Source organism: Syngnathus typhle, linkage group LG11 (assembly GCF_033458585.1).
Source record: "Syngnathus typhle isolate RoL2023-S1 ecotype Sweden linkage group LG11, RoL_Styp_1.0, whole genome shotgun sequence".
Lineage (NCBI taxonomy): Eukaryota > Metazoa > Chordata > Actinopteri > Syngnathiformes > Syngnathidae > Syngnathus > Syngnathus typhle.
This window is the reverse complement of record NC_083748.1, coordinates 9,962,710-9,989,501: the sequence shown is the minus strand read 5'-3', so window position 1 is coordinate 9,989,501 and position 26,792 is coordinate 9,962,710. Positions and strand designations below refer to the sequence as shown.

At 40.0% G+C, this 26,792-nt stretch overlaps 1 protein-coding gene across 1 annotated transcript in view; it reads right to left on the bottom strand.

The window, feature by feature from the left end:
* cpne5b (copine Vb) overlaps positions 1-26,792 on the bottom strand; it is a 48,937-nt gene that overhangs the window by 2,726 nt on the left and 19,419 nt on the right. The window contains exons 7-19 of the mRNA XM_061292344.1: positions 18,203-18,266; positions 14,529-14,632; positions 13,078-13,182; positions 8,506-8,547; positions 8,332-8,407; positions 7,199-7,252; positions 6,575-6,636; positions 5,196-5,242; positions 4,389-4,570; positions 4,193-4,320; positions 3,341-3,443; positions 618-675; positions 95-168 (exon numbers count right to left, since the gene is read on the bottom strand). Coding sequence (XP_061148328.1) covers positions 95-168; positions 618-675; positions 3,341-3,443; positions 4,193-4,320; positions 4,389-4,570; positions 5,196-5,242; positions 6,575-6,636; positions 7,199-7,252; positions 8,332-8,407; positions 8,506-8,547; positions 13,078-13,182; positions 14,529-14,632; positions 18,203-18,266 — 1,099 coding nt within the window. The remainder of the gene's footprint in view (positions 1-94; positions 169-617; positions 676-3,340; positions 3,444-4,192; positions 4,321-4,388; positions 4,571-5,195; positions 5,243-6,574; positions 6,637-7,198; positions 7,253-8,331; positions 8,408-8,505; positions 8,548-13,077; positions 13,183-14,528; positions 14,633-18,202; positions 18,267-26,792) is intronic.

Genomic DNA, 26,792 nt, shown 5'->3' with positions numbered 1-26,792 from the left:
CTACTTTTTCCCACTCCCCCTTTTCTGACCTAGCTTGTGCATCTGAAATGACAGCAAATATCTAAAACTTTTATGCTCCGATAAGAGCCGTTACCTGGACAATGTCTCGCTCTGCCAGTTTCCCTCGGGATGAGACACGAATGTCATCACCATCCAACTCCACCATAGCTGCGAGAACATAAAGGCGTGAGTGGAAAGCAGGGAAATAAATTATTGATGCCGCAGCTCACAAAAGACGGGAAGAGCTTTGAGTGCTCTGTAGATGCACATTTCGAATCAAATGGAAATGAAAAGTTCGTCATTATGGCCTCTGACATCCACAATCATCTTTCCTAATAATTATCATCAGCCATTTTAGTACACAATTACAGCAAGCACTCAACTACCTCTGACACAAATGATTCTTGACAAAAAATTCCTCATAATAATAAACTGCAATTTAAAATGTGGAATCACTCCCTTTAACTCAATTTAACAGTTTTGTTGAAGAACTCATAAAACGTTTTAAGTCCTGCAATAGCTACATTGTTACCATGGCAACGTTTCCGCTGCCTACAGTTAAAGACCTGATTAATATTTATCATCGCAGCAGGCTTTAACCGTAAAAATCGCCATACCGTCAAATTCAGCCTGACCCACTCCCACGATGATGATGGACATTGGAAGCTTTGCACCCTACAGAATAATCAAAGTAGAGCAATTAAAAAAGGAAAGCGGAAGCTTGTACAACAATAGCGACATTGTGGCTTCGGAGCAGTTACATGCTCAGCTATCCATGGTAAAGCCACACTAATGTTCTGTAATGCTCTTTAACCATCTGAAAGTCCCACACGGCTTAAACAGACTAACAAAAGCAGTGCATTGCATCAAGTAAGCAAAGGTGAGAATGGGAATATTATTAAGATTTATCTTCATGCAGGAGGAGGTGACACCAAGTGACATTATTAACAGCTACACGGATAAGCAGCTGCTTACATTTTACTGTGGCAGAGCAAGTTCAATAGGCCACAAGGAAAGTTTTGGTGAGCCATGTGATGAGTGATAAAATATGTTTGCGGGAGGCTCAGAATAGATGGGGTGGCCTCGAAATAGATGGAAGCTGTTGTAAGCTTGGAGAGGAGGGAAAGGGAGGAGATGCCAACTTTACTTGATACAGCATCCGTCCTCGGTCACTCGCCCAGCCACTCCCAAGCCACACGTCCAAACTAACAAAATCATATTGATCGCATCATAAACATTTAATCGGAACATTTTAAATGTTGTTAAGAAGTACCAGAAACAGAAGAAAACAACATTTTAAAAATTGTTATTACAAATTCTAAATAAGCCTAATAAGCTTTTTTTGCATTGAGAATTTATAGCAAAGCAAATAATAACTGTTGTCACAGACACAGATAAAAAACAATAATATGAAACTGTCAACATATGAATACAATATGACCTGTAGTAAATTAAAAGACGTGTCAAGCTCGCTCATGACTTTTTGTCCACGAAACTCTTCTGCTACATATCTGCTGCGAAAATAATGATAAATATGCATGTGATACGTGCTACTAAAATGATTGGCATGTCAAGTTAACATTCCTGTGGACCAAATGAAAATGGTAGACTGTAATTTCAAATCTGATGACTAATGGTTGAATGGTAAATGCATGAATAAATGTTAATTGGCAAACAATATGATCCAAAGACAAGCCAGCCCAGTTGTTGCTCTAACAACGTCCAGCTATTTACTTTAATGACATTTGTCTGGACAATTAGGGAGCCTCTTTTAGCAGAGCTTCCCCAACCGCACATCAGCGTAATAATCAGTATTCAACACTTCTGTCAGTGCCTGTCCTCCCTCCCACACACACACACACACAGACAAATGTGTGCGCGTGTAGCTCATGACATTAAAACCAAAAATAACCTGGCAGTATACCATGCCCTATTTTTTTCTCTCCCAATGCTGATGACAGCCTAGAATCAGTTCAATGAAACAACAAAGAAAGCTTTAATTTCCTCAGCAACTCATTGCGGACGTGCTCCTTAAATGTAAACGTCATGGCCTTTATTGGGATGTCGATTTAGGTGACCTGGTGTCCTCTATTTATAATTTAGAAAACACATTGCATACTTATAACCAGCCAAGATTTTATTTATTTAGTAGTATTATTACTATTTAAGTTATTTATTTATTTATTTATTTTACAATGGGCTTTTTGCCTCTAGCTGACCAGCAAGATAAGCAGCATAGAATACGAATAGAAAGGACTTGCATTTCCCTTTGGTTTGACTTTGTTGACGCCCCCTCCCCACCCTGCTCCCCCTCTTTTTTTCTTGCATATCATCAGTCACCCCTTTAAGTTTCATTCGAGAAAATCCTCGTTCCAATCAAAAGGGTGGTGGAGTGCTTTTGGCAGATGTGGTGAGATGAAGAATCAAGACAGACAGTTAATAAGATGAGAGAGGGAAAGAAATCAAAGGCTATGAAGGATTTGGTTCTATAGGGAAAAAGGGGTGACACGTCTGGGGGAGAGGTGGACTTGATCCTCGAGAGGGGATGAGAATAAAAGTGACAGCAGAAGTCTTTGCATGTGTGGGTGAGACAGTCTAACTTTCCAAAGGGAGACCGCAAAGAGGCCAGAGGGAAGGTGACGAGTGTTTGACGCATGGTATTTTTGTAGACTAGCAAAAACTGCGATCATTGTTAAACTCCATCTTTTCTCTCACTCTCACACACACAGAGGTTAGTAACAAAGTCATGCAACTTTTTCTCATGCTGTCATTATTTTAGGGAGAAAACACCCTGGCAGCATGTTCAAAAACAACTCCAAAAGATCCAAAGAGGGTAAAAGCAGAAGAAGTGGAAGCGGCAAGCAGCAGTCATAGAAGAAACGGTGCGATAGCGCAGCAGGCAAGATCTTAAAAGGAAGGTGTGGCTGTTCTAATGTGTTGACTAACAGTCGCAAATTCCCTTTAAATCCAGTCTGCTGGGTATTCGGAGCAGCGGCTGGCTGCGGAGGAGGTGATAGGTGCTTGGAAGAAGAGAACAAGGGAACAGGTTGTATTCAAAGATAGCGAGACAAAAAACATTTGGGAGGGGAAAAAAACATAATGTTGACTAAGGAGAGACCAATTTATTTTTTGGAAAAACTTGTTGAATAAGATTCTCAGGGTGGCAAATTTACGATAATATGAAAAATCCATGATAATAATCCTCGGCTTGTTCGGTTAATTGGACACCTGGGAAAATTGTGGAAAATGTTAATGGGTTAATCCCATCACCCTTTTTTTTTTTTATGAACATTTCGATTAAGTTGCATCTTAAATTAGCTCTGGCCTTCCCCACACTTACATTAACAATGGCCTCTTTGGTCTGAGCCATGTCAGATATGACTCCGTCTGTAATGATGAGGAGCACAAAGTACTGGGAGCCGTCTTGCACTGACGCCGCGTACCTGCAATTAGACATTATGGATTTTCAAAAACAGCAAACAAACATCAAGATGAGGTTTTCATGCTCATCAGAATTAATTCTGGAGTACAGCATAACTATTTTGATTGACAGATTATCATCTTGTACCATAAATGAGTGAGATTCATACCTGGGTACATTTTCTCATGTACTAAATTTAAACAGGTCGATTGTCAGAGCTTTTTCTAAGTAAATGTTAGCATTTGCCTTGGAGATCAATACCAGCTTAAGTATATTTTGATCATATCTGTTGACAGCTGTCATGGGATCGAAATATCCATTCACATATGTCAAGTCTTATTTCTTTGTGTCTGCGCCGTTATTGGTCTGGACAATTAATCCAGAGACAGAGGAACACACAATTATTGGCATTTTCTTTGTAACATTTCATATCATCTAAGGAACACCTAAGTATGCCATTAAAACATTGCGAAGAGGGATTTGAAATTAATTAAAGAAAAAGAAATGAATGAAGTCATTTCAAAGAAGAAAATCTGGCTCTTGATGATAATGATAGCAACCTTGCTTTTCCTTTATGTCATTTCTTAAACCCGTCAAATGATGTTTTTTTTTCTCCTTTTCTTTCTTTGCCTTTTATTAGAGTCTTGAATGTCACGTTCATTGCAAATGAAACACGTTTTCATGTCAATAACGCTTTTGTGGTTGAAATGGAATTGCTGTGAGGGCAAAAGAGGGACACACCCTTCCAGCATGCTTGTGTTGTTTGTTCACCTTGCGACATGGTTCACCACCGGTGCAAAGTTGGTTGGCCCATATAGTTGTACTGTCTTCAGACTCTGGTGGTAAGCTTCTAAAATGCCCTCAATACCATTGCAGTAAGGATTCTCCATATTTCCATTCTGAGGAGGGAGCACCAAATAAAACTCCAGTATCATAAAGTTGCTCTCCAAACAGCAAATGAATTTACCAGTGGAAACTCATGTGAGACTCGTCCATCGGGGGGTAGTTTGGCTCCAAAGCCGAGAGCGGGAAACATCTTATCACTGTCATAATCTTGAATGATCTCCCCAACAGCCTTCAGGGCCATGGCGTAGGCGTTCAGCTGGTACGGGTTCATGTAGTGGAGTGAGGTGGACTGGGAGGGATTACCTGTTGATTACACAAGCAACACAAAGCTTTCACATCACTTCATACAATATTCAGGTCAACCAACTTCGTTCAAATGGACCCCATCACGGAGGTTACACACGATTTCACAAAAACTCTGTATTCTGAAATATAAATAGAGAAATCCAAGAGTATATACCTATTATAGCCATCATTGCGAAAACAACTTTAATGAGGCGAACTGTAGGACGGCTAAAGTTCAAACCTCGACACATTCATTACTGTGCCGTGCCTCGTTGGACAGCTTGCCGATAACTGTGACCTTTCGGAATATCAAGAACGGCATGTTACTTGGTCATTGACAAATAACCAATATTGGGAAATCAATACAGGATATGTACTAAATTCCACGGAGTCAACCGTGGGCTTGTTTGTGATTCAGCGACAAATAGACAAAAAGATGAAAATGGGGCTTTGTCCTGTATTTTGCCGACTGTCACCTCTATTTACCATATAGTGATGGAGCAAGGTGACAATGTTTGTACAGTATTCGAACGAGGCGCCAGCTCGCGCGTCTGTTTGTGATCGATTCCGAAAAATGAACATGCCGCAGTCAAAGAGCACTTCTATCACTTCTCGCTTTGCACATACAATTTGTATCACTCACCGTTAGATGCTGTGAAATCGATGGCCACAGTGAAATTGATCTGCGTCCTAGAAAGGGAGAGGGGGGGCGAAGAGAAAAATGTAAAAATGAAACAGGCAGGAGTATCAAACATTCCTCATCAAGTTTCGTAAATGATTTCCTATGGTGCCAAAGGTCCAGAAGCCATCAGTACTTCAATTTGTCAATGCCATTTGTCATATGTAGTCAAGCATAAAGTGGTCCCTCAGTACCCTAAGAAAAATTGAAGTGATTATACCCGTGTACTTATCCCACTTTCATCTCCACTAGGAGCAGTGGAAGGAGGAAGCGACTTGCCAACCAGTAATTAAAGTGACGGAACATTTAAGAACAAATCATAATCTAATTCTCCCTCGCTGATGAAGTTCTGCCTTCGTCTTGTTAATTTACGGCACGGTGGCGAGATCTCGTAGAAATGACAGCCCCTCATTACATGTGAACGCCAGCCCAGAGAAAAGCAGGAGAATGATAAGCAAATGAACGACTTAAAGATTCACATTAACCTTTCCGTTTTAGGCTGAGACTGAGAATATGCCAACGCCTGACCCTGCCAACCTTAGCATTAATTACACATGCTTGTATTATTCATGCAAATTCTCTTGCGGGAAATGCTGTGACAGTGATGTCATTCACTAAGCTCTCTTCAGCAACAACGATCCAGTGCGATTATCTGCCTGTTTGTGCAACGTGTGTGTGTGGATGGTTGATGTAAAGGTCAGTGTTAGAAAAGATGCTGTGACATCTTTTGGAGACTCTTGTCACTTTGGTGAATCCATGTTAAATGAGTGCTTTTGACATTTGTTCACACTCCCGTCCCAGGAACGATTGCTCGCGCAAACCAGTTGACGGACTCTTCTCCTCGGGTGAGATATTTTTTCTACAATTCAATTGTCGGCTTTATTATGCTTTGGGAGTTTATCATTCTCCATCATGTTATTCCATGGTGAAAAAGATCAACATACTGATTGTATTTATTTTCTCTTGGCCTGCTATTTCATTATTAATTGAAACAATAGGAGTAGTTTAATTATCTCAACGCTAGCCAAATCCGAAAGTAAATTCAGCCACTTCATCATAATTGGAGTTTTGTGACTATTTGGTACGTAATTCCCCACCAAACAGTTGCAAGGAAGCAGCAAGCTCCTGAGATGTCAAGCGTAAGGAAAAAAAAAAAAAAAAAAGTGTTTTTGTACCACCGTAATGATCAACATTAAATTGCAGTTCCTTACTGGTGAGTGCTCATTTAAAATGAGAAAATGTTTATATTCCTCAAAAGTTTATTTCTAATTTAAATTGTGACATTATGCAAAGTGTGAAAGCAATTGTCAATAAATTTGGAATCGGTAAAAAAGTGCATTTACCCTCCTTTGATGTAATCTAAGAATGTGAATTCTGACTCCACAGAGAATGAGAGCAGCGTCACCTAAAAGACACAACAACAACAAAAACACAAATGAGATTGAAGACAATCGAGGTGATTTGACGGCCAAACAACTGAAGCGTCGCTTCCCATCAATGACTTTCAATGTCGAGTGAGCGCTTGCCACACATGCCGAACGATAAGAGTCGTCTGCTTTTTAGATGATTTGTTGACTTTTCCCGAGACGAGCGTGAAGAGGATTTGTATCACTTGTATTTGTATGCATTGCCTGCAAACGGCCACGCAAGCAAGGAGGCTTGGGAAAAATTGCTCGATGACATCTAACGTTGCGATCTATCAGTTGGAATGCCGTTCAATCTGTGAACTACGATGATTATCGTTTTTGTGACACAACACCTAAATGAAACAATGGAGTCAACGACTGAGCACAAGCGTGGAGCTGTACAAACTGTGTCTCCATCCATTTTTGTATTCACCAAAAATACTCAATTTTCACAACACCCTCCACCAAATGTGACAATTGGACTGAACAAGTGAAAAAGAGAAATAACAGGAAAGCACAAAAGAGGCAAACTTCCAGCCTTGATTAGCTGCAGGCACTCACAGTTCCAGAGTTGACATATTTCTTTTTCTTCATTTTCTTCTTGGTATTTATAACCTAGAAATGAAGAGAAAAAAAAATGGAACCAATAAGAGAAACGTCTTTGCCTCGGATATAGAAAAAAAAATCCCATACATATCATTATGGGAAAAAGTATTTTATTCAAATGACCTTAATTTGGCATTAGAAGATTACAGTTATAAAACTGGATTTATCGTTTGCTCCATTACAATGGAAGCAAGTTAATGTCATTCAAATTAAAGTTCAGTTTTTCACATAGCTCACGTAGAAAAGATGCATTCGATCAAAAAGACATTAGAGCAAACATTTGAGTAAATGTAGCTCCTGCTAATGATTGTACTGACACAGTGCATCCATCTTACCAGACATAAAGTAGTTGGAAGGCATTCAAATGGAGCCAAGACAATTTAAAGTCCAGTTAGTCTTCATGGTAACGGTAAAATTACAGTCACATCAAATCGATTTGGCGATGAGGATGAATATTATGATAGAACCAGGAATGTAACATACTGCTGAGTAGCCGTTAGTCTTAGATACTAAAGTTCACTTTTAAACACCCGATTGAACCCTGGTCTCCAATGAGACTGACGTGCCCAAATACAATGTCTATTGATGGGTGTGGCGGACAGCCGGCTCAAGGTGCAACACTTACCGGCGCGAGGAATATCAATTTTGAGACCAAAGGCGTCTCAGCTCATTACTCTGATTTTCTACGGATGTGAGGCATGAAAGTGACAACCCCTAATTTAACATGGAGGGATAGCAATTTGTCTGACACGCTGAACAATCTGCTGATGCAAAAAGTGAAGAAGAAAAAAAAAAAAGCCTTTCAGACTCTCAGGGAGGGAGAGAGGAATCAAGAGTAAAAGATAATGGAGATGACATTCAGGACAGGTATTTATCCTGAGTGTGGAGCTAGTGAAGCATAGCATCATGAAGACCCTGACATGTCTTCTTTGTTGCTTTGCACAGACTCAAATATTTGCTATTGCTAAAGGAAATAATGTCTAGGTACAGAAATAGAATTGTTAACACAGGTGTTTGTTTTGACAACTCCCTCAAAGGTCAAATTAAATAGATAAATAATAATAAAAATAAAAATGCCAATGAATTACCTCATACACATTGAATTGACTCTGCCCTCGTGCTAATTCTCGGTAGCTGGTGGTGAAGTCCCCGATGAAGTCGTGGCTGGCAAGACAAAAAAAAGAAATGCACGAATCACTTGGACAACTTGTGAGTTACAAACAATTAGGCACTGAAATAAACACAGAGACAATTCCACTCACCCGCCGTCTCTATCCCAATCATACACCTCCACTTTGATTGTTCTAGAGAGAAAAAAAATCAGACAGAAGACAGATGTTTGGGAAACAGAAAAGAATTTGTTTTGGAACAGTATAGTCCAAGAAGATGCTGAAATTCATTTCCCAGTTCTCATGTTCTAATCTACTTGGCTCCTTCCAGGTCCATATGTACCAAGAAGAATTCATACAAATATGTTGAATGCCATCCTGTGTTTGAACAGGACTATGTCCCAGTAACATGACCATCAGGCTGGTGGATGCAACACAACAAAGCGCACAGGCTCAATTCTGATGTTCAGAGGCTCTACAAGTAATGCTGAAGGAGGAACGTTATGATAACGCAGCTGGCGAGATATTGGAGAGAGGGTGGTTATTTTTATTTGGTAGTTGAGCATATTGCACATAAACCCGTTGGCACAGGAATCAGCATAGTGTTTACTTGCATGACGTGTTTGTGCTGGTAACAGAAGCTTTTGTATATTTATCTGTGGGCAGATGTTTTTCCCGTTCGTACTGAATCGTGTCGTACACAATATGAAACAGATTCTTTCCGCCCCCCGAGAATTGGCAGTGTGGATTTTTCTGCAGATCTCCAATTCCCAATGTTTGTCATAAATATTTTAGTGGAGTTTGCATTTGACTGTGTATCATTTTCTTCTTAGCCACCAATCTGAGCTCCTTTTGCCCTCAGTGCTTCGATCAATTAACCAAGCTCGTATTTCTCGTGTAAAATTGGAGAGGTGTTTACGAGTGTAATGTTTCAAGTGGAATCTGCTTAAAGCAAACACAGGATACTGTTAGAACATAATGGTCTAAATGACAAAATACAATTATGTCATCACATGAACGTGTCCGCAAACGATCATCAGTATTAAACACTTCACTCATATACAAGCCCCTCATGTATAATTTTACGATGAGTTATAATTCACCACGTGTCATTGATTTTACAAAAAAAAAAATAAAAGGGTGTTCTGCACACAAGAGCTAATTGATATACTATAATTGGCATACACAGTTGCTGGTGCCTGGAGCATCTGCCTCTTAGCATACATCTGTGATCAAGTAGCCATTGTTCACGCCCACAACAGCGGAAACGGACTTTTTTTTGGTCTGCCAAAATACCAACACTCCTCTGCGCAGAAGTATTTAATTGAGTTTGTGCACTGTTAATGGGTTTGATGGATGAGATTAATTCAGTTGAAGTGAGGTTTTTTTTTTTTTTTTTCTCCAACAACCGTAGCACACAAGGCAGTATCTTGAGAGTAACAAATTTGACTTCCACGAGTGCAGCAGGAGAGAAATGTTCCTGCAGAGCAAAGAAAAACAACTCTGTGGGTACCTTCGCAACTGAGTCCCTCCGGTGTTTCTCATCTTTCCTAAGTTTACCTTACATAGGAAGTTCCACCAACCCAAAGCTGTCAAAGAGGACTGAGAATAAGCCAAACTAGTTCCCTGCCATCTGGCCTATGTTGCTGTGAGGTGGCAGGTTGTTCTTTTGAGGTTATCTTCAAGCATGTGAGCCAGAGAATATGTGCTTGACACATTGGTGGTTAAAACAAGATGCTTCTCTCTTAGTTGCAAAAAAAAAAAAAAAAAAAGGGCATTAAAAATTTAGATCGAGGAAGAACAAGTGGCAATAACATTCCATTCATTGCGTTGTACAACTTTGGGTTCAATACAGGCATTATTCCGACACATTTGCATTATGATTTCAAATAAACTTCCTAATATGGCTAATAAGACTTTCAAGATGCTTTAGTGCCCTCCTTGAACTCACAGAACAATATACACTCCAAAACCCATCTGCCACTGTTATCTCCTGCAATTCTCAGGCTCCTTTAATGAAATGACTCATCCGCAGTAATGGAGGTACATGTGATTGAAAGCGTGAAAAAAAAAAAAAAGTGGAGTACATTTAATACTGAACCATTCTTCTGCTGTAATTACAAAGATCGCCTTGTAATATTTGCCACCGATGAAAAGAGAAAATTTCAGAGTCATTGTGATTGTTAATATAGGTGAAATGAGCTCTGGGAGGTTTAATTAAATTACTAGAGTATATTCATAACTGTTCCTCAAAACCATAGGAAAAAGCTTTAGAATATTTTATAAAAATAATAATCGTAATAGTTGCAGCACAAATCTTTCCTTGTTATATCTCACATACCAACCAAAGCATCAACTAGACCTACGATAGTTTCTTTATCTCTTCTTCAACGATGGTCCAGTTTCATCAACACACACTGCAGCCAAGGGCCCCATTTAAAAATCCTAGCTGTCCTTTGTTGACCTGCCACAACTTTTCCTCTTGCCCTTTGGTGCATGAAGCCAGGAGCGGGAACATGTCCAACTAATGCACTAATCCAATTAGAGCAAACCACATCAGTAGAAGGCCAAGCCCTGGCACACTTCTATGTTCTTACAGCATGCTCTGCCAAATTCCCAAATCAAACCAACTTGCAGCCCGAGCGCACTTCTGCTATCTATGAATGGAGAGCACACAGTATACAAGTGGAGACAGAAAATAATTTCACAAAAATAAAGCAAGCGCCTTTTTGGGTCACACAGTAGATACATTTTCAGAGATAATTATAATCATATGGAAATCTAATGAAAGGAAATTATGTGTTCTAACTACAAGATCAAAAGGGATATTTTTCTCCTCAGTTCAAGGTAGCGGGAAAAAAGCCTGGCTTTCAGCTTTTGATCGCAATAATTGCTGTTAGCGGATGACCTGGCTTACAGCCAATTTCAAAAAAGGTGACAGCCACATCGTATGCTCCTCAATCAGGTAGTCTGGTCTTAAACTCTAAAGCATGTAAATGCATGTATTGCTATTGATTCTTGTCTTCCTCTGTCTGGGTGCCACAGTTACAATTCCATGCCATGTTACATGTTACCCCGTGTTACAGTGCATTGATTGAAACACACAATGAATGGGAAAACGAGCAATTGTATAATCGCTTTCCTTGTATGTGTTGCCTTGGTCATATTTCAAGACCTGCAGCATTTCAAACTGTTTCAGCTTGTGACTTGTCACATTTCATTACTCACACCATGTGTGTGTGCGGCTTTGATGCCCACCACACTCCCCAGTGTATGATCGACTCTGGCAGGTTAGTGACCCCTTTCTGAGCTCACGGGTGATACACTGGCTGACACAATTCCCCCCCCCCCCCCAATGTTTTGTTACATCTTTCAGCTCCTCTGGAGGAACAAGCAGCTCTCATCCGTTCTGTCTGCTTGGGTTTGATCTCACACCCACCCATTTATTTTTCCAGCACCCTGCTTAATTAGAGTTCAAATGGAGTCACACACGCATGATGACAAAAAAATAGTCTCGCACAAAAACTTTCTTACCCTCCAGAAGAGAAAATGTGCCTGTCGCTTGTATTTCATCACTTTTTATAGCTCCTTCCTGATTGAGTTTGTTTTCTTTCTATCACTGACTTCTAAATGAAAGGCAAGATGGATAAGCTAGGTGAGAAATGAGTTCTGATCCCCATATTACACAATGTGTCTTTATTCCTAACGTGCCAAGTAAGACAAGAGAAATCCATCATAGCATCAGATTTTGTCGCAGTGCAGTCTCATGGGTTGCTAAAAGTCAATTTAATGAGGGAAGTATTAATTCAATTTAATCCAGTGTTACATCTCATTGGTATTCTCTAATGTCAAACTCCACTATTTACTTTGCTTTGCATAAAATAACTGATGCTGTTAAACCCATCACGCTTCAATTTTAAGTGTAAACGTGGAACTGAAACGCCTCATTTAAACAATGATGCATTTGTTTCTAATATTATTGAACAAAATATAACACATATAGATCAGTGTTTAGTATAAAGAGAAAATTAACATGTGTTAGGGAAGCACAATTCAATCAGCTGTGTTCACGTCCACAACGGCGCAAAATGCCCGTTTTTAATCGCGCCAGAGTGCACAAATTAATTCTTTGCATTCCTTTCTATTCCCAAATGGGAAAGAACAACTGGAGGTCAGCCAACAGAGAAGAGTTCGTTTTACCCGAAAGGTTCGACATTATGAAGAAAATTGCATGTTACATTTAATATACAAACATTTGGCAATCAGTTTAGCCAAATGCATTTAAATATTGTAATTTTTCACACTTTGTCATATCTCCATTCAAGTGTTATTATGCTTTTCTTTTGGGGAAAAAAAGAGCCGAGCAGAACGAGTCATCCAGTGGCGAAATAAAGGCACACATTGTGTGCATTTGAGAAGGAATCAATACAGAGTACTATTAGTACTGAGTAGAAATCCACTGATGTGATTACAGTAAAATAGTGTGACGCTGAAAGAAAAAAAATTGTAACAGTGCAACATGTTGAGTTGATATTGATTCTTGCTGGTTGAAGTCAAGCCTACTTGTAGTTCAGTAATGGCTGCCATCAGTAGACTGGACATTGTTGGAGGGATACCGTTTGGGGCTTTGAAGGTCACGATCGATACATTGTTCCAGTAGGAGTCAATGAAGTCAGAGCGAGTGGATGCGGTCATCGGACTTTGTGTTTTGTGTGTGTGGTTTACCTGTCGTAGTCGCCATTGCAAAGTGCTCGGACTGGAATAGTGAAAGGCTGCCACGCTGGGTTTAACGTGTTCTTCACCACCTCTGTTTTATGGCAGATCGTAAACCTAGACAAAAAGAGTGTAGAAGAGGAGACAAGAGTTAAAGTAGCAGTGAAAAGAATTTGCTCATTAATTCCCTTCATGCAGACATGAGAGCTAAAAATGCAAATAAGAAGAGGAGCTGTTTGCTATGGAAAGGACAGAGGCGCCGATGTGGAAGCCAAGTAAGATACTTCCAAATGGGGAAGTGTCCAGCCTTGTATATGGTTTGGCTCGCCTCGCAGTAATATTGTTTTATAGACCCCTGAGAATGATTTCATATCTGAGTCCAACCAATGGATTTCTGCTATCCACAATGCTTCACCGAGCACAAATCCCTATTAAATACCAAAAGCCGTCCTCACACAAAGCAACAAGGCGTGTCACTTTTTTTTTTTGGAATAACTGCTGTTCCACTCAGTGCTTCAAGCATTTTAAACCCGTGTAAGTCTGTTTGGTACTTGGTCCCCTAAATTGGTTTTCCTTGTGGTCCTAAGAAAGCTACAAGAGGGCTAATGAGGTGTTTGCCACAACATTTTCCGTTTGATTCTGTTTAGGCCACCTATGGCTCGCGAGCTAGATATGGCTCTTTTGGCGACGTTAAAAACGTTATTAAAAAGAATACACTCAAAAAATCGTTGGCCTTAATTAAAATACATGCATTTAATTGTATTTAACCTATCGTTTTTTTTTTTAAATGGTATGGTATGACCCCTGGTTTAGGCTGAAGCTGCTTGGAAGGAAAAAAGGAAGGTGCTTGGAGTCATTTATGTAAGGCAAGGTGGTTGCAGAACTGATGTGACCAGGGTGTCTTCATACAGCATGAGTACACTGCAGCTCCTTCAAGAGTGCCCATAAAATCCAGTTCACTCTCACGTGTGCTTTTTTATAGTTCCACTGTAGCCCATATGCAATATGATTACATATTCTATAGGCGCAGCAGTAGTTGCGTTTGTAAGGACTTGGCTTTGGAATTGGAGGGTCTAAATTTGGAGTCCTGCTGTGTAACAGAATCTGGAATTTATGATGAGCTGCTGGAGACATGATAATCAACTTGCCCTTCAGCGTTTAGTGTGGTACTGACTGACATCTACAGTTCAACTTTTACATTGTTTTCCACCCAACTCACCTTGTCCTTTTTTTTACTGTGTGGGGCAGCGAGGACATCTGCCCCGAGTTACCAAATAAAATATTCAGTCAGCGTGTGACTGCTTTTAATTGGGTAGAGACAAATTCACTGCGACAAGATGGAGCAATGCGACAAAAGAAATAGAATCTGTCATTCTGTTGAAATATGGAGTCACACCTCGTAGCTCGCCACAATTATAATTGGTAGGTGGGTAGATACATATTTTAGATAGATAACAACTTACGTTCCATCTTCATTGCTTCTGTAGAATACCATAAATGGGTCTGATTTCCCAAAGAAGTCCTTCTTGTCTAGCTTGTTGGCACAAAACTGCATAGTGGCGCTGTCCTAGGATGTGAACAGATGGAGAAATAAGGAGACAAAGGTGGCATAAGTACCATTAAAAATTGTTTTACAGTTTATGTGGATTGTTTTGCAGATTTGGAACGCTGCATGCATTCACACGGCGTAATATTAGAGTGGCAATTTACAACAACAACTGCAAAGCCATTACAGTAAAAATCAATGAGTTGAGTAATGACAGTGTCAAGATAATGACAATTTTGTATTGCTACAAGTAATTCCAGTGGAAAATTGAACTGGCAGTCAAACTGGAGGAAGGTTTTGGTCAACACATTACATGTTACCTCTTTTACTTGGTAAAATGAAGTGATTTTTTATTTTATTTCATTGTATTTCATCCAAGTAAGGCATGACGCACCTACCAATTTATCTAATCTATCAATCAATATGGCAAAAAATAATAATAACTGTGAGACTAACACATTTTAAATTTAAATACACAAAAGGAAAGCATACAAAATAATGACCTCACATGAATCAAAAGTGAGCTGATACTGCTGAGAGATTAATTTATACTGTATAACTTTTTTTCCCCTCTCTGCCTTACTGTGCATTTTTTTTCACAGATTATTTATCATGTAGGGCTTAAAGCACGTCCAAATATAGTAAATCACTGGCAAGCCTTTAAGGCTTGAGGTACTTTCTTAATGTTCTTCTCACAGCGATTGCCTCTTATTATGTTCTAAAAACGATTCCTGACCAACGCTTGGACGCACAGTGTGGCTAATCTTTTCGATGCAGTGTTCACGACAGTACTTTTCACACGCTTTAACAATAAATTGCTGTTGTTGTCAACTTTGCCTGAGGTCTTACACCAGGCAGCCGGTGCTCCACTAATGATAGCTTGATAGCTTTTTAATGTCACAGCTTGCACCTCGTGTCAGTCGGTGCGCCGGGTGGCAAATCTGTTAAAGGGATGGATGTGAGCTTCCCACTATGATAGATTGTGTGAGTCTTTCTGAGCGTGCATGCCGAACGCCTGCTCAGATTCCCGGTTCGTTTTTTTTCCCCCACAGTGACCTCCTGCCTGTGTTTTTTTTAATTTATCACTCCAGGCCAGGCACTTTGAAGCAAGTGAGAGGAACTTCATCTGGCTTCTTTCCCTCACCCTGGGGGAATATACAGTACCTACTGCACATCTGCCACATTTGACACCATCTTTTTGCATAGCTCATTACATTTCATCTGGGTACGCATTCATTTCACATGCTGCTCACATGCTGACACATTAACAGCTGTGCCTCATACGACATTGCGAGATGATCGAAAAAAAAAAGCGTATTATACTCTGAGGTGTTTATATGTTTGAACATTATTCATACTCATGCACTCAGTGTCTTTTTGTCTTTCATTACGGATAGCTGCAGCATTTTGAGGAATTGCACAGATATGCTAGGAATTTAGAAAAAGTTTAGAAATGGCATCGTGATAGGTTAGCTGGCTAGCTAGATAGGTCATCACTGGCACAAATGTGGTTTTGTTTTATTATCATTAAAATGATGATTTAGTCAGAATAAATGGAGACACGCTGCTTGTGATTTTTTTTTCACTTTTTCATCTTTTTCCAAAAAGATTTTACAATTTTTTGTCCTTGAAAGTTTCATGTGAAACCTGGCGTAACTAAATTCTTTGAAGATGCACAATGCCATAAACTCTCGTTATCAATGAATAAAGGAGAACTCGCTTATCATTTCCTGCATTTTGGAGTACATGGATTCTTAGAATCCTTCGTTCTTTCTTTTGTCTAGGGGCAACTTGCAAACCCACGTCATATAAAAAAAAAAATGAACATGGAAGCAAGTGGCAGAACAAAAGAAAGACCTGCTTCTTCTTCTCAACACATTAAACATTTTCTTCCCGGTTTCTCATTAGCCTTCCCGAGCATTTGAACGGTTTTGTGTGCTCCTGTTGCACTCCTGATTCAGCCAGGATAAAATGACACACATACAAAGGAAGCTCTGCTGCGATAATAGACACATAAAAATATTGATGGCAATGATGGCAGTGTTGGGGATATTAAATATGCATATGCTCCTGCCTCATTAGTGTTTTGTAACACGAACAAACATTCTTGCGAAGATTGAGCATCAGCAGTGTTCATTAATAAGAAGAGAATCAACTTTTAATATTTAAACAATGCAACTGCTTTCTCACCAAGTGAACCACAACAGAGTTTGTTTACTAATGAATGGTCTCGAGCTAGTTGACAGCAATTTACCAAATGTGCGGCACTATAGGGGGGAATGAACTAGATGATCCAAAAGCACTAAAGGATGAAAATAGCTTCAGATTCCAAATAGGGATTCAATTAAAGGATAATGTCGGCAAACTGCTTGTGTGTGTGTGGTCTTACATGGGGACAAGGTCAGGCTGGGCTGGGTTTTAATTAAGCAAATCTCGGTCTCACACTGTCATTATCCGAGGTGATTTTGGAGGTACCAGTTGGTACCTGCGGGGTGTGCAATCATCTCATATCGATTCACTTCACAGTTATTGTTGTCTCCGAGTCTCGCACACACATCCTCGGTAATTCTTCATCTTTTAATTGCACATTGGCTTTTGTTTTCAATATTCCGCATCTGCTCCCTCTTTCATTCCTTCTCCGCCTCTGTCTATGCACAATTTGTTCGGTTTCACGCTCTTGCTTTCCAATATCCTGCTCTAATGTGTGTGCGGTGAGCTCAGTGGAGCATCCCCGGCTTCAGACCGCAGGCTTAGTGGAGAGAATGATCTGCATTCACCTCCTCATGTTGCGGGGGCCATTTCATTCACTCCACTGAGTGACAACAGATGTCCTGTCGGTTGTGTTGCGAGAGGGGTGAACGGGTCGGAGATAGCCGCCAGCGTAAACACGCGACCATATACAGGTTGGGGAGATAAAATGAGTAGATATCAATGAGGGGGTATGGTTTGGCTGTCTGGCAGCATGCACAGATTCTCACACTAATTGACAAGTGTAATGCGAGTGAAGATACTTTTTTTTTTTAATCCACCGCCCAGTGGTTCCGGAAATGCGTACAAGTAGCACAACAAAATTGTGTGCATTGGCACCCTCCACATTAAAAGAACTGCCCTTCAAAACAGGCTGATTCAAACAGGTATATAAAAAAATAAAATGTGAAAAGTTTCCTGCAAGGACATCTTAGTTGGTGGAAACACTGCAAAAATGCCTCCTTTGAATTTTTAGCCAAAGCGTGGGAGTGTGCCTACCTCCTCAGGGGACAAAAAAAAAAAAAAACTGTCGGGTCTGCTGCTATTTGAAGTTGATATATTGTTGTATCTATTTAACCATAAAAAGAGTTTCGGGATTTTATGACAAACATAACTTTTCTTTTTTTGTCTTTATAGCCGTGTTTAGCATTCTTTTCCAAATCAAGGCTCATATTTTACATGGGAGGAAAAACCACCGCTGCAGTAATGATGTTGCGCCCTTAACAGGTTTGAGTGCCATTTTTTTACTTGCATACTGCATTGGTATAATTTTGACCACATCAAATGTATACCCAGAATAATTTCAAGAAGCTTTTTCAAACTGTCACCTGATGCTCTACTTACTCTGCAGTTGCTCAGCTCCTCTGCAGACAGGATGATCGTGCCGCATTTCTTCCCTTGGATCCCTCTGTGGTAGATAGTGAAATGATTTTATGATCAGCTACAACAACTAATGAGATACTAATTCATGCTCAGGAACATTAAATTCACATTTTGTGGCTTTGGCAGTGGTGCTGCGCAAAGGTCACCTCTGTACCTTTCATCGACGATAATATATGTTGTATTCTGTCGCAGTGTATCAATAAATCTTGCTGCTATGCATTGCACTCATCTTTTCAAAGGAAGAACCAGCTCACGTGGTTTGCAAGGGTACGTAACAAAGCGTCCAATAAGATGGTCCAACTTAAAAGGAAAATACTTCTTTCAGTGTTTAGCTCCTTCTTGCATATACCTTCGTGTCGTTCCTAAATTCAACGTGAACAAACACGAGTCTGTTTGAGCTGAAAGACATTGCGTGCGAGATTGAACGTTTAACATCAAACATCTCATGCAAATAGAGGTCATGATCTGCATGTGCTCATTTGCATATCCAGATCAAATGATTCTCAAAGAAAAAGAAAGATGTAAGAACAGAAAGTATATTCTGTAATCTGTCATACAAATGTATTTATTCATTTAGGACATTTGATTATATTGGCCAGGACACAGAATTAATGTGACAGATTGTGAGCAGTGCTGTATGAAAACACAAAGGCAATATCCTGATTTACCAAAGTTAAACACCAAATGATTTCAGTAATGTAACAGACCATAATAATAGCCTCCAGGTCATAGAATTCAATCTGTTTGTAAATCCATTTTGCACACTTTAGCTGTGAGTTGTTGGCCCCCGACATTTTGATTTTGGCTATAATAACCCCTCCCTGGTAGACTAATTTTGTTCATCTCTTTAATAATTCATTGGTGAGTTTACCAAAATAAATATTCCCAAAGAAAATCATTAGATGTGTGCTAGCCTCTTCATGATGCGACTTGCTGAAAATGCACTCAAAAACTTTTAAGAGCCTTATTAAAACTTCCCAGTGGTTCTGTTCTGCTAACAAATTGGGCTGGAAGTCAATTTTGCGACACAAAGCGGGTGTCTGAATTGCCGGCTCCTCGTTTTATAAGTTGTTCCTGTATTTTCTGGTGACATACATTTCTGTGCCAGTGTAGATATTCCTGAAAATTATTTCTATTGTTGCTCCATTTCGGTTTGTTCTCTACAAAAAAAAAATTGTCATCTGTGTTGTGTAGATTACTCCTCCTGAGTTATACACGAACACCCCTGCCTGCCGCTCCCCCATGTCCGCTTTCAATTACAACATCGACATTGAATATATTTGCGTGTCTCAGCTGAGGATATTTGAGTTTAATGTTGATATTTTGCGAGTTGATTAATGATGTTGGTAATCAGTTGTTTGTCATAGTAAGCAGTAAGTGTTATATTAGTTTGGAAATCTCACAGAAGGCAGAATGAGAACAGGAGGATGCCATCTCAAGGATTTAAAGGATAAGAATATGATAATGAGTCAATCAGCGGGATGTTTGTTAACGCAAAAGTCAACATTTAAAGCCACAACATTGGTAAAAGCCAATTATAGCTTAAACATTTTTTAATCGATATAATTTATATATACTATATAATGCTCAATATCCTCTTGATATACATGACTGTGGTAGTGTTACAGTTATACAATAATATACCAGTTGGGGGGGGGGTATTAATTCTGAATGTACATCGACATATTAACAGACGACTTTAAAAAGATTTTCTCGTGTGCAGAACTTAAAGGGAGAGCAGCTTCCATTCGAACAAGTTCGCGGTGTTCCCTCCCACAACGGCGCAAACACACTTATTAGCCTGCGGCCGATTACCAAAACACCAAAAGTAAGAAAACTAAACCCATGCGCACATTTCATCTGCTAGACATGGCCTGGATTCCTTACAGTTCCTCCTTGATGAAACTGGATGCGAAAATTTAAAACATTCTGTCAAGGAGCTCCAATGAGTGTGATGCAATAAAAGGAAAAAAAAAGATTTAACACGCTTTTGCCTCCTTCTGGTTTACAGCCGCTGAGGAAAGAGGTCTCCAGTTGCGTGCAGAGGTGTGTAAAAAGTCAACTCGGAGACCTTTAAGCCACGTGTTGAAAGCCCTCCATCAAAGTTTAGGCAGGGGAAACATCCCTGTCATGTGGACAAGTGATGTGAGAAGCTGTGAGTGCTTTTTGGCACCAAGAAGTCAATGCGCACACCCACATAAAAACATTTCAACAGCACGTCCTCTGGAAACTGGCCGGGAGGTGCAGCCTTAAAACGAGAAATGTGCCGATTTTGACAGATCTGAAGGTTGTGAAATCCAAGAATCAACAAGTACAAAAAAGATCGACCATGTCTTGTCGTGTTTGGCAATGAAATGTTCATGCCTGCAAGGTCACATATTAACAGAAGATATGAAGGAAAAAAAATCACACTGGACCTATTCGAGGTATTTATTTCCAGTTTAAATACAACTTTACATGTCATGGCCATCTCAAAACAGTCCGTCTTAAATGACGATGTGTTCCTCACTATCAAGACATTCTTACTTCCCTATTAGGTGCCTGGATTCCATCTAATCAAACAACTATTGGAAAGACGAGATGGAAATTATTGAACACAATCTAATTTGAGACTCAGTATTGATTGACAAGAAGTAATATTCCAGTGATGAAGAAGAGACCTCGTGAGGATGGCACACAAGATGATAATGTGTCCTCAAATGAGCATAACCAATGAAACAGAACATTCATCAAATAAATGTAACAGGAAGTTGGTGTTGCAACGTGAACATTAAAGAGCTCATCTTGCAATAACTGAAGATGATTGAAAGAAAAGACCTGTGAGGGTCACTGTAGAGTCAGAAAAATATTGCATGCATAATATAACCCACCATCAGCGTAACGCTTCAAAGACTCCGCGTACATTTGTTTATGAGCATTAAAGTGGCAGCGAGGAATAATTGGGTTGTTTTGTTTGTTGGTTTTGCCCACTGTTCGAATGTCTAATATATTTTTTAATCTGTGCTTGCTTCAAGGTTAACGAGGAAAAGCTGAATGCCAAAGATGCTAAGTAAATAATCAGCATAACAAAACTAATGTTTTGTAATGTCTATGCAGAACACGGGGTCGATCCCTCTTTTATTCAATTGTATCCGAGCACTAGTTTTGTAGCTCTTCGCAGTCTTCAAAGTCAAGTTTCATTCATGGACAAAGAGCACTAGAGATAAACCGACCTGTTGAAATTGAGATCGCGCTGGATGTCGTCCAGAAGGGCACTTTGGCAAAGAGAGCCACAGTTTAAAAAAAAAAAAAAGCATAAGTATCCCATTGATTCGACATTGTAATCAACCCAAAGAATCGAGAGGTCTGGCCTGACTAAAAAAAAGAAGTCAATGATGAACAATGAAGTCTTGAAATGACATTAGAAAATGGAATTTCTGTAGGACCTCTCGGTTACCCGAAAGCTAATCTAATTTTGAACCCTCAAGGTTTTGATAAGACGGTGGAAGGAGGTCTTGTTGAAAAAAGGTCATCACATTTTCAGAACTACAGCCAATCAGGTAGCATTACAGAAAATTCCATTTTAAACCCTGAATCTGAACGCAGTCAAATTTTGTGCACGCGTTGCAGTCAAATGACTTGTTTAAAAATAACAGTCTGCGCTTGGATCTTGCAAGATAAATTAAAGATCTAGTTAGAACATAAACGCCCGGAGTAAAATCCATCTCATGCTACACTGTCGCTGATTGCTCTGATTCTCTAGCCATGATAAAACCATTATTAAATAAGGTTCCAGCAAAATTACTAACATGAGGGGAAAGAACGGATGAGAAACTACACACATACAATACGCTTTGGAGACTGCTCCCTCCTCAATTACCCACTGCTGATTCTACAATGCCTCAGCCATTTGTGACCTCATTTAACTTTATTACAACTATACCAGCAAAAGTGCAACATGAATCAAATTGTACCGGGGGAAAGTGTTAGCAGCCACCATGAAAGTAAAAACGGGCCTCAAATGAGTGTTCAGCCTCTGGCTGGGAGACGAAAGCAGCCCGGTATCTATCATGCTCTCAAATAAAGCACATTAAAAGACAACACTCCCATCTTCATCTGAGGTCTCATCCATGGTGGAGAAACACACTCAGCAATTAGGAACACTGTCAATTGCGTCCAATTCATTATTCATATTGTTGTAAATATTTTATTTGCTGCCCTTCCATTGGCAATGTCATGTTTTACTCAGGAAACACGTCGATGTGGAAGCTTAAACAGGAGTGTTGAGAGACAAAATAGAGTACTTGCACACATTGGACACTTTTATCGCTTGCACTAGCAACGACACTCAGTGGGGGAGTAAATGACACCTTGGGCAATCAGCGTTGTAACAATAGCAGCCAATTGTACGCTTTGTTTGCAATCAATGATGCTGGGCCTGCTCATTTGTTTTGGAGGGGGTAAACAATTCTGTTTGCTAAAACGGCTACCTCGGAGCGTTTTAAGGTTTGCGTGATGAGCGAAGGAGAAGAACGGATTCCCATCTGTCTGCTCATTCCCCAGCAGACAACTGCATGGTGCAGAAGAACTGAAGAAAAGAGCTCATTCCTAATGATATCCTCGTATTTGTGTGTTTAGTGCGGTGCGGTTGAGCCGTCTCGTAGATTGAGAAGTCAAATTGAATCCACAAGGGCAGACATTTGTTTTCTTAACAGAGGGTTCGGCTTAGTGAGAGACGAGTGATCGATTGGTGGCTGCAGAAAGAGGAAATTGACTTGAACTCTGATTTAGGATGCAATCAATGCTGGAAGATCCCAAAACTTTCCGCCGTGTCGCCGAACATTCGCATTGTCTGTTAATATCATATCGAAATAATAATATAACATATATTAAAGTCATTGCATTTTAGTCTTCTTGACCAAAAGGAATTCACTTGCCTATTTATGGTTGTGGAGTCGATCTGGTCCTGCTTCCCGCTCTCAAGCAGGATAAAGATTGCCGCCATCCAAGTTTTTTTCTTAATGAGCAGCCACACAGGCACCGTCGGGATGTCGGTTTCACAGTCTTGTTCAAATAGTTTCTTTGTGATTCTGATCAAGGAATTGACGTTCCTATGGGGCAGTCCCTTCGCTGTCAGATACGTTTCTACAGAGCTCAGCAGGCCTGAACCATCCGTTTCCCATCACCTAACCCGCTCAATCATCAACTGCCTGGGGGCATTACAGGCGCCACTTTTCATCATGACATCAAGGACTTCCCAGTACATCTTGCAGATGGAGTTGGAGTGGGAAGAAGTAACTGTTCTCTCTCTATTCCCCCCTCAAATTCTCTTAATTGAGACTTATGCTGACAGAGGGAAATATTCACTTTGTGCAATAGTGCACCAGTTGCTCTTTAAAAGTTAATTGAAAAAATATCTGGCTCAATTACAATATGAAGCACTTTATATTCAAAAATATTTCAAGTGCTGGAGAACCTTCTGTAAAAATATGTGTGCATGACCAGAATCATAGCACTAAGTCATCTTGCAGTGATTTTCAGCCCTTAGCAAGGGAATCTGTTAACCGGCACTATTTTCAGTTAAGACCCTTCTGTGGTGTCTGGCTTGATGACAGCAATTCACAGCTTTCATGAGCAATTTCAGAAGAAAATCTTCCTTCTGGGTTGTAGAATAAAATGCAACTGAGAATAGGCTTTTTGTGTAAAATGCCTTGGGGGTCAATTCTATGATTCTGCAGTTACTCGTGATTGGAACAGAAAAAGTCTCTTTTCAACAAGCTGTTTCAGATTTGCAGACAGGACCGACACTCACCTCCTCAAGTAATTCTCAAACACCTAGCACAACAGAAGATAGTTTCAACCGAACCAGGCAGTTCAACCAAAGAACCAACATAGTCGAGCAAGCAACCCGTAAAGTTTTCAGTCCCGACTCCTACGCATTCTTTTCGGTGTAACCGAGCGTAACCTCAAGCTGAGGAAAACTGCTCAACTGCACCTTGGCTTTTGATGGTGTGACCTGTTTACAAAGATCTAGATGCCGCCCCAAAGGTCTGCTCTGGTTAAATATTCCATGCACTGCTCCCAGAAAATAGAGACAGCTGGAGCCTGAAACAAAACACCAGTTTCCCATCTGCCAAGGCACTAAAGACAGATAAATTGAGCTTCAGGAGCGCTTTCGGTCAGAGAAGAAGCAAAAGAAGCCCTCAAGTAGTAATTAGACTCGTGACCATTATTCTTGTTTGACCAGCAAACTTCTCCCCAAGGAAATAAATCCGGTACCTTGTATTTACTGTACTCTTGAAGGAAACCTGGCACGTTACTGCACTTACTCCAAGAATATATATTAGCCTGGTGTCACAGACCCAGACGAGCAATGGAGAGCTAGTGAAGTGCCGCATCGTGGGTTCCGTGAGATGCCGTCCAATCAGACCGATAGACTAGTGTGTAAGCGAGCGAATGAATGGTGGATTAAAAAGGGGAGACAATTGTGTTTAGAAGCTATTATTAGCCTCTTAAAACCTCGTCGCACACAAAAAGCATCCGATGCCTCTCTGTGCTTTTGTGTGCTTGTATGAAATGTTACTTTGTAAAGGGACGCCATTAGAGCCACTTCGTTTATCACTTTACGCGAGAGAGCAAGAAGCAGAGGGGAGGTGTCATGAAAGCTTTATCAGTCCACTATTTCAGATTTCCATTAGCACAACTCACAGGAGGAAGACAACAAATGTATGTGAGGATCTTTTGTGGACATAAGCAGTATACAAAAATACAACTAACAACCACTTAAAATGTGCTTTCACACACTAATGAAGTTGTTTGGTGTATTAAGAGTCAATGCCAAATGATATTATTCATAATACATTGTGTCACATACACTCAAGTGGACCACTTAATGAGGTGGATGTGAAGTTAGTGCAGATTTCACAAAATGGTTTATCGACACGCTTTCACATTATGTGAACAAACAAATAAAACACGAGAAGGTGAAAGCATTACCTTGTTTGCAGAGGCGGTTACAGATAAATTGATTCTCATTTTTCATAAAGTCCCTGTACATATCTTTACACTTTGATTGCAGCAGCTTTTCTTCCATCGAGCGCAGCATTGAGGAAAATAAAGAATACAGGGGCCCCTTGGTAACTAAACAGATACCTATGAAGCTAGCATAACCTCACCTTGGATGTTTTGTTGAATTATTTATTTGTATTTGCTTTTATTTTGGTTTCCTTTACTTTGCAGTATGCAGCCGGTTTAAGATCACAAATGATACACTGTTCTGGATTTCATCACCTGGATAAATAAAGAATAAATAATATCACCAGCCAACTGCAGCGCCCATATAGAACAAAAAATAGTCGCCAAATAAAATGAGATTCATGGCCAGATGGCAGCTCAACACCCAACTACTTTTTTTTCTTTTTTCTTTTAACCCTGATGTGCCAATCGTTCTGGAACGAGGTCAGTCTCATCAAACCACATGATCCAATTACTTTGCTCCTCAGTCCATATTGGCCAACAAATTATGATATTTTTGCATTTAGCTCCGATTATAATGACAAATTTTAATCGCTTTTGTCATCATAATGACTGGCTTGGTTGGCCTTTTGAATTTTGGAATAATAAGCTTTCCACAAACATTTATGGTGTTGGTGGTCCACACACAGGAATGTCAACTGTGGATAATTGGCTTGGCTGCTATGTCTCCGTATCTGTCTTGGAGCCTGAACCCGAGGACTGGAAATGGCCAATATCACAAAAAAATGTGAGGAACATAAAGTTTTTTTCTCGTTACAACCCCTTGTAATGTGGGAATTTCTTTCAAAAATGATTGCCAGATTCAAGATTGGAAAAATAGCAACTCGTATGCCTGATCCTTAACCCAGAGGACTTGCGGCATACATTTCTTGTCAGATACACACACAATATATTTCAAAATGATTCCCCGTGATTAGGTATTTGTGGTACGTTCGGTAACATACTTGGATGTAAAACCTCTGCCTTCACCGACACACCAAAGCTGGCAACAATTTTAAATCCGCAGATCAGCAAACAACTAAAACCTCATAACTGAAACAAAATGACATTTTTTTTTCATGAGCAGCCAAAAGTCCACAAGAGCAATATCACCAGCAGAGCATGCCAGCTGGACCACTTTCAGCACGCATTCTTTCTTTCATTCACCTGTGTTGTGTGGTGTGTCTGCATATCCTAGATAGGTGATGATGAGTCATGGGCAAACATAAATCATTGCCAAAATGACAGCATAAGTAAATCCACTTGTCCAATAACTCAAAGCTGCAGATTTGGACAGATAAGAGCGAATAAATTGCTACTGGGCAAAGCGTTCACTTCTGTGCCTACTTAACTACGAAGAGCAGCTTGGTATATTGGAGCTTCAGATCCTGTTTCAGATGTCTGACTTCAAGCGGCGAGGATGTGCAATCATCTTTCCGAGTGTGTTGCTGACAACTGCAGCTCGCTCTCCCACGAATTCAAACATGAGAAAGTGCTCACAATCTGGCCATTTAAATATATCATTTGGTCGGGGGGAGTGTGTGTTTGTGAATGAAAG